This window comes from Macaca nemestrina, chromosome 15 (genome assembly GCF_043159975.1).
Source record: "Macaca nemestrina isolate mMacNem1 chromosome 15, mMacNem.hap1, whole genome shotgun sequence".
Classification (NCBI taxonomy): Eukaryota; Metazoa; Chordata; class Mammalia; order Primates; family Cercopithecidae; genus Macaca; species Macaca nemestrina.
This window is the reverse complement of record NC_092139.1, coordinates 85,043,707-85,055,755: the sequence shown is the minus strand read 5'-3', so window position 1 is coordinate 85,055,755 and position 12,049 is coordinate 85,043,707. Positions and strand designations below refer to the sequence as shown.

The following is a 12,049-nucleotide window of genomic DNA, read 5'->3' as shown; positions in this document are numbered from 1 at the left end:
GATTCACCAGATGTGACGCCAAAACGATTCCGCAGACTCACAGGAGCCGGTGGGTGCAGGTGGGGAAGGTGGCTCGCTCTTTCACCGGCACCGAGGAGTGCTTCTATTTTTAATCCATTGGCCTGATGTCTCCGTTTAATCTGGGGCCTAAGCTGGAAACCTGGGAGTCACCCTTGCCTCTTTGATCCCTATGAGTCACTCAGGCCTGCCTGTGTCACTTTCCCATGTCCTGCACCTCTTCCCTGCCTGGCTAACATTTATGCTGAGAGACTCAGCTGTCACCTCTCAGAGGCTCACCTTCAGTGGGGACCCCGCTTCACCACCAATAGTGACTTAGATCCTCTTTCTCTGTTTCCCAGCTCCCCTTGTGTCTCCCTCTTTAGTGGCACTTGGTACGGTCCATCAAGACATTCTGTGTCTGTGTCTGCCTCATCTCCTAGACTATCAGATCCTTGAGAGCAAGAACCATCCTGCTCACCTTTCCAGCCCCAGTGTCTCGTAGTGCCTGGAGTATTGCAGGTGTGCAGTCCATACTTGTGAATGGATGACTGCGACACTTGAGAACTCTGCTTTGAAGAGGAGTATGTCTCCTGGAGAATGTTTGTAGACAGAGAAATACTAACCGTCTTTTTCTTTCTTTTTGTCAGATTAACGTGCCAGTGTCAGGTGGACCCACAGCCATCCCACCGCCCCCTCTGGGAGTGCTGAGAGTGAGGCAGCATGGAGGAGAGGAAGCATGAGACCATGAACCCAGCTCATGTCCTCTTTGACCGGTTTGTCCAGGCCACCACCTGCAAGGGAACCCTCAAGGCCTTCCAGGAGCTCTGTGACCACCTGGAACTGAAGCCAAAGGACTACCGCTCCTTCTATCACAAGCTCAAGTCCAAGCTTAACTACTGGAAAGCCAAAGCCCTCTGGGCGAAGTTGGACAAACGGGGCAGTCACAAAGACTACAAAAAGGGAAAAGCATGCACCAACACCAAGGTAAGCTTTGATCCTGTTGGGCCCTGGGGTCACTGACATGAGGATTCATCCAGATGCCAAAGAGGAGGATTGAGTTAGAGGTAGGCTGAGTGAGCACCAGGCAAAGTCTAGCCACAACCTAGCACAGGAAATCAAGCTTTGACCTGTTGAAACTTTATGGATCTCTTACCTCTTTTTGTTTGACTTGCATGACCCAGACCCTATTTTAAGCGTATTTCATGTATTTACATATTGAACGTTCAAAGTTTCAAGTATTTAAGAACAACCAAAGTCAAGTGGCATGGGAACTTTTTATTTTGCCAAAGCTCTCTTTTGAACCTCACGTGGTTCGGAGGATGCAGGTCACTTAGCAGGGACGTAGCCAAGCCCTACTGGTATCCTGTCTGAACACGGCTTTGGGGTTCTTGGCATGTCCTCTTTCCAAAGTCATCGTTCCATACTCAGTAACTGGTAAGGTATGCTATTTGCCAGCTTGGGATTTGCCACAAGCTTCCAACCTCTTCCCATCCATGTTCCAAAGGTCTGTTTTGATTCATAAGCAGGGACTTTGTGAACCAAAGTATTTCTGTTGCTTTCTTCACCACGTGGAGAAATAGGTAGGCCCTATTTCTCAAAGCAGGTAGGCCCAGGCAAAGACATGAGTTATGCACTTGCCTTTGTTGGGGTAGCTGCAAGGAAGCGGCTATGGAGAGATACATTTCCTACTTCCCTCCTTAGAAGAACACCTAATGTGAGAAGTTTGGAACAAGCTAGCAGGGACACAAATTTGCAGATGACTTCATGGCTATGTTATGTTCTTTCACGAGCTTTAATTTGTGCAATAGGGGTTACCTAGAGCCCCACCCCCAGTGGATTTGCATTGGGGTAGATATTCATCAGCAAAATTCAAGAACTGTGAAGGTGTGACATTCATGAGTGAGTACTGGACTCTACTAAGAGAAAAACAAAGCCAAAAGCATTGCACGTTTTCCTTCTGCACACACAGAGCAAACTACTTAAGATATGTGTCCAGTCTCCTGCTGAGTACTTCTCTGGAGTGTGGATTTTCAAGATCGTATTCCTGGACTTTCAGTCTAGAAATGGGGATTTTGGAACTCTTTTCAGCACATAAAACTTTGTCTTGAAAATTGCTTCCTGGGAATCATGCGTGTGGTAGATTCATTCCAGCAGGCTTGAGATTGTGTACATAGGACTCTGTATCTCTTTGGACAGAAATCTGCCTGACCTAGAAACCTTCCAAACGGTCCTCTCTTGTTGATGTAAGATTGCATTTGATTTTCATATCGTTTGTTGAGATGATGGCCACTTAAATATGCTGCAGATCAAGGGCCTTCCAGGCTGTCCAAGGTGAACAGGTGCCAGGCTTGTGTCTAGCACTGATGGTTCTGTCTTCTCCATTCATGGTGATCACTAGCTCTTCTCTTCAGCCATGGCAGGTGTTCTGCTGTGACCCACATAGGTGTGAAGGTTTCTTGGCAGTGGGGAGAATAGCCCTATTTCAGGGCTTTAGGGAGTGATGATCATACGATCATGAGACTTCTTTAGAATTGTTTGTTGGAAGTGCTGCCTGCCCTGAAAGCAGCTGTGTTTTTCAGTGTCTCATCATTGGGGCTGGCCCCTGTGGTCTCCGTACAGCCATCGACTTATCCTTACTGGGGGCCAAGGTGGTTGTTATTGAGAAACGAGATGCCTTCTCCCGCAACAACGTCTTGCATCTCTGGCCATTCACCATACATGATCTACGAGGTCTGGGTGCCAAGAAGTTCTATGGCAAGTTCTGTGCCGGAGCCATCGACCATATCAGTAAGTAAAACTAGCTTTCCTGTAAGGTTCCACCCTACCCTCGCACACGTGTTCATTAGAAAGAGATAGGTGGATTAGCTGAGGAATTCATATGCCGCCAAATTTCTTCTAATCTCATTGCTGTCTTTCTTGTAGTAAGTGCACTCATCTTGAAGTAAAAACACCTGCTATGCAGTGGTTCTGTAATTTAGGACTCTTAAATGTGAGCATATCGGTAACCTATGAAATTGTGGGGTTTGACCTGAGGATTTCTAAGTTAGGTCTTGGACTCTTACTGAGCTCTTGCAGTTTGCGGGATGGGCACTGGGGCCAGGCACTGGGGAAACGATGACCAGTTTGGGCCCAGACCCTCTGGTGGTCCTTCTTGCAGTGGCAGAAGTACACAGGCGTGCAGCTGTCTGTGCTGTGACCTGATATGTGCTCTACTAATATAAGCACAGAGTGCTGTGGGGACAGAGTCCTGGGGGAAGCCAAGCCACGCTTGCAGAAGGAGCAGAGCCCTGGCCGGGCCGCTAATGGCAAGGGGATAATGGCATCCCTCTGGTTAGGTGGTTCTTGTGTGGTCTGCAAGCCCTTGCTGTACTTTTCTCACCTCCAAGCTCAGCCCGGGGCTGTGCTTTTCTGAGATCCTACAGGGTATGAATACAAGTTAATGCAATCAGCGGTGTTTGACTGTAAGTGGCCAGAAAAGCAATTCAGAACAGACAGTGTGCGTTATGAAACTGAAGGCTTTTTATTGATTATCATTAATGCTTTCAGGAAAGCTTTATCAAGGAGCCTTTGTTCTGAGCTTCTCCAGATGTGTCCTGTAAACACATTCAGTCATGGAACCTTTTGCTGTTTGCAGCAGCTGTGCCAATTTATCAGACGCTGGCTGGCAGTCACCACATTCCACTGGCAGAGGAAGCGCTGTGCCCATCTGTTGGCTGTAGTTTATAAAGCATCTTGGAACCCACAGTTCTCTGCGAAAATACTATGCTAGTGCAGAGTTTAACAAGTCTTTGGGAGTGGGACTCAGAAGGGTGGTGGCTGTGGTAAACTGGGGAGAACAACCAAGATGACGTGAGGAGGGTTTGCATTGCTCCTGGCACATTAGACCCAGTTAAGTTTGGTCTTAAGAGAGGACCAAGGGTCATTAACTCAGTGGATTTGTCTGCCTTATTTGTGGCAAGATTCATCTTAGGGTTGAGAGGGTCTTCTACCAGGGCCTAGATCTTTATCTCTACACCTTAAGTCCCTGCCATGTCTGGTGCCTACAGGTGCTCATGGACGTTGAATAAATCAATCAGTCTCACTATGAAAATAAGCAAGATTGTCAGTCATTCTGGCCTCAGTTTCCATAGCTGTAGACCAGGAGTGGCAGGGGGAATGGGAGGAGGATCTGGTTGGATTATGATTTCCCTTCTTGCCTTGTAAGAATGTGTGATGATCAACCAGGGAATGGGCTGAAAGAGACGCCCGTGGGCGGGGAGGTCATGCAGCAGCTCTGCATCTGACTGTGGGCTGTACCCTGTGGGTGCATCTGCCTCCTGACCTAGCAGGATCAGAGATGCCACCAATATGGCAGCCCCGAATTGGAAAGATGGAAAGGGATCTCCTGTAGGCCACAATCCCGTGTTGTCTCCAAGCTTTTGGTTGTTTAGAACACTGAACCCAAGAGGTAGGAGTGTCCTGTGTGTTGCTCTAGAACATCTTTTCCACTGGGCTATATTTGCCTTAAAGAAAGGAAGAAGTTACAGAGTGTGGCTTCGGAATGTCTCCTGCTACAGCAGGCTTTGGGAATCTGAATGAAGGGAGCGTGGGTGGTGGGGTGGGAGCCTGAGCCGCGACACGGATGGATACCCCCTTCTCCATGTGTTCCCATCAACACCATCTCTGTTTTCTCCCAGGTATCCGTCAGCTCCAACTAATACTTTTGAAAGTAGCCTTGATCCTAGGCATTGAAATCCATGTCAATGTGGAATTCCAAGGACTTATACAACCTCCTGAGGACCAAGAGAATGAACGTAAGTTATACTGGAGGAGTGAAGAAGGCGTGAGAGGGTGTTGATGGATGAGGAAGATGAGATTGAGGGAGCAAACCAAAGGCCCCTGAGGGCTGCTTCCAGAGCTAGCCAAAGCCTGTGCCTGTGGGGACGTGGTCTGGATGCAGCCTTCGATGTTGCAGGTGCACATGTGGTGGGCCCTCTGCAAGGCTTCTTTCCTTCTGTGGTTTGTCCCCACTGCTTTTTCTTTTTTAGACGAGAGTCTCACTCTGTCACCCAGCCTGGAGTGCGGTAGCTCAGTCTTGGCTCACTGTGACCTCTGAGCAGTTCTGCCTAGGTCTCCAGAGTAGCTGGGGTTACAGGCGCACGCCACCACGCCTGGCTAATTTTGGTATATTTAGTAGAGACAGGGTTTCACCATGCTGGCCAGGGTGGTCTTGAACTCCTGGCCTCAAGTAGTCTGCCAGCCTCTGCCTCCCAAAGTGCTGGGATTAGAGGCGTGAGCCACCGCGGCCAGCCTCTGTCTCCACTGCTTCTACACATAGTGTTTTTGGCCCAGGGTTTTGTGCAGTTCACATGACTGGGTATCTAGAGATGGTCCTGGCTGTGAATGTGGTCCGGGTGGTGACCCCCATTTATTTGGTTTTGGTCCACAGGGATAGGCTGGCGGGCACTGGTGCACCCCAAGACTCATCCTGTGTCAGAGTATGAATTTGAAGTGATCATCGGTGGGGATGGTCGGAGGAACACCTTGGAAGGTATTGGTCTGTGCTCCTCTGCCTGACTCATAGCAGAGGGGAAAGCGGATGCTGTCCTACCCCTGGGGTGAGACTGTGTGTGACCAGGGTCCTCTCTTTTGAGAGCCTGAATGTGTGCTTCCTGCCCTGATGGAATGGCAGGTCCTGCCTTCCTCTAGCCAGCTGGCACTCGGGCCGCTGCTTTTATTTTATTTAATTATTTCATTTTTGAGACAGGGTCTCGTTCTTTTGCCCAGGCTGGAGTGCAGTAGTATGAGCACGTTCACTGCAGCCTCCATCTGCCTGGTCTCAAGCGATCCTCCCATCTCAGCCTCCTGAGTAGGTGGGACTACAGGCGCGTGCCACCATATCCAGCTAATTTTTATGTTTTTTGTAGAGATTGGGTTTTCCCCATGTTGCCTAAGCTGGTCTCGAACTCCTTGGCTCAAGCAGTCTGCCCGCCTTGGCCTCCCAAAGTGTTGGGATTACAGGTGTGAACCACCTCACCTCGCCCAGGCTGCTGCTTACAGGGCACTCTTGCTGGGGCACTAGGAGACGAGCCATACCTTGAGTGGCTGGCACCTGTAGGACTTAATCTACATATTAATAAGCAGGTACTCCCCCAACACATCCCTTTTTTAAAGAGGAATCCCTGGTACTAAGTAATATTCCGGCCAGTCAGATTTCAAATTGTTTGTTAACGGAGACTTTGACTTCGTTCCTGAATTTTCATATTCCTAGGTAGGTAAATACCTTGTTTTCATCTGCAGAAGAGCTGCCCTAACTTTCCCATCAGTTCTCATCCCCAGCTTTCCCTGATGTCTTTATCAGCACCCCCACTTTCATTTGAAGTGATCTTCCTTCTCTAGCCAGTGATTTATCACCTCCCTCCAGGGTTTCGTCGGAAAGAATTCCGTGGCAAACTGGCCATCGCCATCACCGCAAATTTTATCAACCGAAATACAACAGCAGAAGCTAAAGTGGAAGAGATCAGCGGTGTGGCTTTTATATTCAACCAAAAATTTTTCCAGGAACTGAGGGAAGCCACAGGTTGGTGTTGTTGTCTCCGGAGCCTAGGATAGAAACTTAAATAGTCCCTGGGGACGTTTTCTTGGGGGGTTGGTGGGATGAGTGGCCGTCGGGGTGTCTCCTGCACTATCTGCCCCTCCCGCTCTTTTCACTCCTGTGCCTTGTTCCTAGCGCAATGCTTCCTGCAGAACTTGTCTCCTCCTCGCGTATTCTTAACCTCCTCACAGTGACTGGGCTGCTCTGGGTTTTGTTTTTCGTTTGAGACAGGGTCTCGCTCTGTTGCCCAGGCTGGAGTTCAGTGGCGTGATCTCAGCTCACTGCAGCCTCGAACTCCTGGGCTCAAGTGATCCTCCCGTCTCAGCCTCCTGAGTAGCTGGGACTAAAGGCAAGAGTCTAATTTTTCATATTATTTGTAGAGGCGGAGTTTCGCCATGTTGCCCAGGCTGCTCCCAAACTCCTGGGCTCTACCTGCCTCAGCCTCCCAAAGTGCTGGGATTACAAGCGTGAGCCACCACACCCAGTCTGAGTTTTTTTGTTTGCTTGTTTATTTGTTTTAAAGCGTTCGTTCTGCCTCCACTGGTTCTTCCCAATGCCTGCCCTGTGCTGTGATGCTAAGTCATGCTGCTTGGTGTAGCTGCTGGCCGGTGGCTCCCTGGTTTGGTTGGGAAGCTGACTTTAGGCCTTTTAAGTATGTAGTCTTCTTCCTGAGTTCCAGCTCAGGCTTGAAGGCAAACCATGTGTCAGATAGCAGTGAGATTGTTGTATGATAGGTTTTGAATAGATCAACGTGGATATTTTGCTAAATGTGCCTTCATTCTTTTGTTTTCTAGAACTTGATTTCTTTCCATTACATCTATTTTTTAGACTAATTGAATTAGAAAGTCAGTAGTTCACTCTCTGCTTCCAGGCGTCAAGTTGTCTATCCTGTTCTTAAGAATCTAGGAGATTCCTCCAGCTTCCTTGATGACTGTCCCGAGAGGCTTAACCCGATAACTAATCCAAGCCCTCTTTAGAGGTTAGCCTCTTTTTTTTTTTTTTTTTTTTGCTTGTTTTGTTTTTATTCCCGTCCCTCCAGTTCTGTTTCCTAGCAGTCATTGTTTTTAGGATCATTTGGGGTGTTGAGTGAATACGGAGAAACAAAGCTCCCTGTATTTCCATGAACTAATGATGCAGGACGTGAGAATCTGGGCTTAGACACCTTTCCCTGCCTGGAGTCTCAGGCGCTTGTCTCTGTAGTCCTGTGTGTAACCTTTCAGGCTGCCCTGATGCACCTTCATCTCAGCAAACTCTTACATGCACACATTTGTCTTCTGGCCCTAGGTATTGACTTGGAGAACATCGTTTACTACAAAGATGACACACACTATTTCGTTATGACAGCCAAAAAGCAGAGTTTGCTGGACAAAGGAGTGATACTACATGTGAGCCACGGATTTCCTTCAAAACTCTTTCTTATTGAAGTGGTTAATATCACCAAGAGAAAGAATTGTCTGATGGGTTTTTTCCTGCAAGGGAATGAAAATGAGTACTGAACGCATCTTCTGGTAACCCCTGATGTTTTCCAGTTTAGCGTGAACAACTCTTACTATGGCTGATTGCAAATGTAAATAAAAATGGGGGGAGAATAGTGTAATGAACCCTCACGTACCCACCATCCAGCTTTCACAGTTGTCGACACACGGCCAGTGTTCTGTCAGTAATACTCCAGTGCACTCCTCCTTCACCATGGGATTCTTGCAAAGCGAGTTTCAGATGGCATTTCATGCATAAACATGCAGTTTAATGTTAGGTGATGGGGTTTCTGGTTATTGTTAATTCCACATCTGACTGATGATTGCTTGGTTGAAGAATTATCTTCTGGGAGGGAGAGTGATAGAGGGAAGGAAGGGAGTTTGACCAAGAAGCAATGATTGGTGTTTATGGGAGCCTGATGAGGGTTCTCGTGTCACTGCAGATACAGCTTTCAGAGGTCCCGGCAGCACTGACAGGATCAGGCTACACTTAGGCCTCTTTATGACCACAGAACAGGTCTGAGCGTCCATCCTAGCCAGGTCCAGCTCACCTGTTTCTAGGTGACTGCATGGCATGCCCTGAGACGATGGCCTGAAATATGAAGTCAGAAGACCACCACGTGGATGGTCCCTGAAGAAGAGTTTTTTAAGTCTCGCCTGGTCTCATTGGTCTCAACATGAGAATCACTGTGCTCATGTGATGAGAAGAACGGAAGCAGAGACGCCAGTTGTGCTGATTCAGGCCTGTGCAGTTCCCACAAGAGTCTCACAGCTGAACTTCAGGGAGTCCTTTGTCTTTGCAGGGTGGTGTGAATGCAGTCTCTTTAGTCTGAGCTGCAGTACTATCTTATCTGACAGCAGAGCGGGGAGTGAGCTGATGAGCACGTGCCAGTGGCAGAGAGCTCCCTCTTTCTACCCAGGAACCTTGAGCTGTTTCTCAGCACAGCCATCCTGTGTGCCTTCAGGGAGAACCAGGACAAAGCTGTTTATACAGCCCACTCTCCCAAAATCATAAGCAAGACGTATCCGGTTAGATGCTTTCTAAAATTGTCTTGCTGGTTATCTGGGACTACATCAGGGTTGTATTGCTGTTAGTAAGAAATAGCCAGTGAAGCAGTTCGTACGCCTTGAGACAAGGTGAAGACTTAAATCTGCCACCTAGGCAGAACTGTGGTTATCGGTCAGCATTCGATAGGAACAGTCTAGAATGCCAAGACCTGGTTTACTTTGCCTTCGTGTTTCTTTTTTTTTTTTTTTTAAGAGGGCAGAGGCCATACCTTCGGTGTATGCTGTTAAACACTAAACCCATGTGGCTACTTAGTGTTGAACAAACAGTCTTTCTAGGACCAACCTGAGTGTTTGTGTTTTGGCTTTAACATCTTGTAGTGGTGGCTGAAAGGACCATCAGGGCCACTTAGAAACCGTAGGCCCCACTTTCAGAGAATAAAGACTTGGCTCAGTGTGCCAGGAACCTCCAAAACAGAAAAGGAGTTTTTCAGTCCTTTGTTCTTCTTTGTTTGTGGGTTTCTATGGAGTCCTTCAGAGTCTCATTTTACTATTTTGAAACCCTCTGTTTCATTTTCAACATATTCCTTCCCAGCCTCCTGAACTACCATTGCTCCCACCTCCATGTCTTTTTGGCACTCAAGCTTTTTTGGTTTCTTCCTTTGGGTGTCATGAGTTACGCAAGGCTGAGTGTTTCATGCGGTCCCATTTGACAAAAGCCATTTACTACCCGGAAGATAATGAAATGCCCTTTCAGTTCACAAAGTACTATCACGTATGTGATACTCAGAACAACCCTGAGGCAGATAGGATAAGATCAAAGGAATAGTAATTATTTCAAGCAAATGGAAAAGCCATGACTGTGTGTTTTAGGCAGCAAGATCTATGTTCTCTTGGGAATAATCCAACCCCCCCCCCCTTTTTTTTTTTTTGAGATGGAGTCTTACTCTGTCACCCAGGCTAGAGTGCAGTGGTGCTATCTTGGCTCACTGCAACCTCCGCCTCCCAGGCTCAAGCAATTCTCCTGCATCAGCTTCCCGCGTAGCTGGGGTTACCAGCGCACGCCACCATGCCTGGCTGATTTTTATATTTTTAGTAGAGACGAGGTTTCACCGTGTTGACCAGGCAGGTCTCGAACTCTTGTCCTCAAGTGATCTGCCCGCCCCAGCCTCCCAAAGTGCTGGGATTACAGGTGTGGGCCATTGTGCCTGGCTGCCTTTCCCCTTGCCCCTTTTAATGGTATAAAATTTTGGTTTTGTTTTTTTTTGTTTGTTTGTTTTGTTTTGTTTTGTTTTTGAGACAGAGTCTCACTCTCTCGCCCAGGCTGGAGTGCAGTGGCGCGATCTCGGCTCACTGCAAGCTCCACCTCCCAGGTTCACGCCATTCTCCTGCCTCAGCCTCCCGAGTAGCTGGGACTACAGGCGCCCGCCACCACGCCCGGCTAATTTTTTGTATTTTTTTAGTAGAGACGGGATTTCACCAGGTTAGCCAGGATGGTCTCGATCTCCTGACGTCCTGATCCACCCGTCTCGGCCTCCCAAAGTGCTGGGATTACAGGCTTGAAAGTTTTGGTTTTGGAATGTGGAGTCCCTTCAGGGGGAAGGAGAAGCTGTGGCCCTGGGTCATATAGGATGGTTCTGGCCCAGTGCCAGGGCTTCTCCATCCCTACCCTCCTCTTTCTCTCGAGACAGGACTACGCCGACACAGAGCTCCTGCTTTCCCGAGAAAATGTGGACCAGGAGGCTCTGCTCAGCTATGCCAGGGAGGCAGCAGACTTCTCCACCCAACAGCAGCTGCCGTCTCTGGATTTTGCCATCAATCACTATGGGCAGCCCGACGTGGCCATGTTTGACTTCACTTGTATGTATGCCTCCGAGAACGCCGCCTTGGTGCGGGAGCAGAACGGACACCAGTTACTAGTGGCTCTGGTCGGGGACAGCCTCCTAGAGGTGAGTGCTAAGCATGGCAGCGCTCTGTGGTGGGGGCAGGAATAATTAGGAGTGAATCTGGGCATCCTAGGTCTTGGAATGAGCGTCTGCAGTGTTGTACAGCACAGGTAAACCCCCTGCAGGAGTCATACCAGGAAGTAGGGGAGCGCTACAGGCCACTGGGAGCCCAGGCTTATTAAGTATGAATGGAAATTCTGCACCTTTTTTGACTTGCTCCCTACCAATCGGGGAAGCAGAGCAGTTTGTTATTGAAACAGTTGCCAAACGCTACTGTCAACAGCAAACTCTTTGTTCCCTAGTTTATTTTTCCTGTTTTGAAAGGTGTTTTATTTTTTAATTCTTTGTTTTGTGTCTTATTTGCAGCCTTTCTGGCCAATGGGAACAGGAATAGCCCGGGGCTTTCTAGCTGCTATGGACTCTGCCTGGATGGTCCGAAGTTGGTCTCTAGGAACAAGCCCTTTGGAAGTGCTGGCAGAGAGGTAATGGGAAGTAATCTGGGTTTCCTTTCATGAGAAAACTGGAAAGAAGGAGTGGTTTATTCTTCAGGCAGAGTGCAAGTTCTTCCTTCTCTTTCTGCTTTCTTAATTAAAGATGTTTTCATGTGGAAAAGAGGAAAGGCGAGATAGGATTTCATAAAGTCATAGAAACCTAAAGATGAGTCTCCTGGACTAAGTCTTCTCTTACTCCTTTCCAAGATAAATTTCTTACTGACAGAGAAGAAATTAAAAGTAGCTTTGAATTCAGAGGAAAAATGCCAAACTGCTTATAAATGTTTCTCAAACCCCTAAATGGGTTATGTTGAAGCAGATTTTTACAAATGCAATAAAAATCCTGTGATTTGCCTTCTGATAAGGAACTAATGCCTTGACCAGAATAATTGAGGGATAAGATTTCCCGGATGAAATTGGAAGTTGATACTACTTTATTTTGTCTCTTATTTAAGGTATTCTGACTAAATATAGTGATAATTCTTTTTTTATGTTGATTATCTTTAAAACTGAAGTAGATATTGGCATGCTTGAAAAAATAAAAGAGTAAATGTGTGG

At 47.7% G+C, this 12,049-nt stretch overlaps 1 protein-coding gene across 17 annotated transcripts in view; it reads left to right on the top strand.

Annotated features, from left to right (window-relative positions):
* Window positions 1-12,049, top strand: part of LOC105480748 (microtubule associated monooxygenase, calponin and LIM domain containing 3) — a 232,628-nt gene that overhangs the window by 113,519 nt on the left and 107,060 nt on the right. For all 17 annotated transcript variants that reach the window (XM_011739919.2, XM_011739905.3, XM_071079991.1 and 14 more), the window contains exons 2-9: window positions 648-984; window positions 2,580-2,787; window positions 4,677-4,793; window positions 5,429-5,530; window positions 6,404-6,559; window positions 7,859-7,959; window positions 10,746-11,003; window positions 11,367-11,482. In XM_011739919.2, coding sequence (XP_011738221.2) covers window positions 721-984; window positions 2,580-2,787; window positions 4,677-4,793; window positions 5,429-5,530; window positions 6,404-6,559; window positions 7,859-7,959; window positions 10,746-11,003; window positions 11,367-11,482 — 1,322 coding nt within the window. In that variant the 5' untranslated portion in view covers window positions 648-720. The remainder of the gene's footprint in view (window positions 1-647; window positions 985-2,579; window positions 2,788-4,676; window positions 4,794-5,428; window positions 5,531-6,403; window positions 6,560-7,858; window positions 7,960-10,745; window positions 11,004-11,366; window positions 11,483-12,049) is intronic.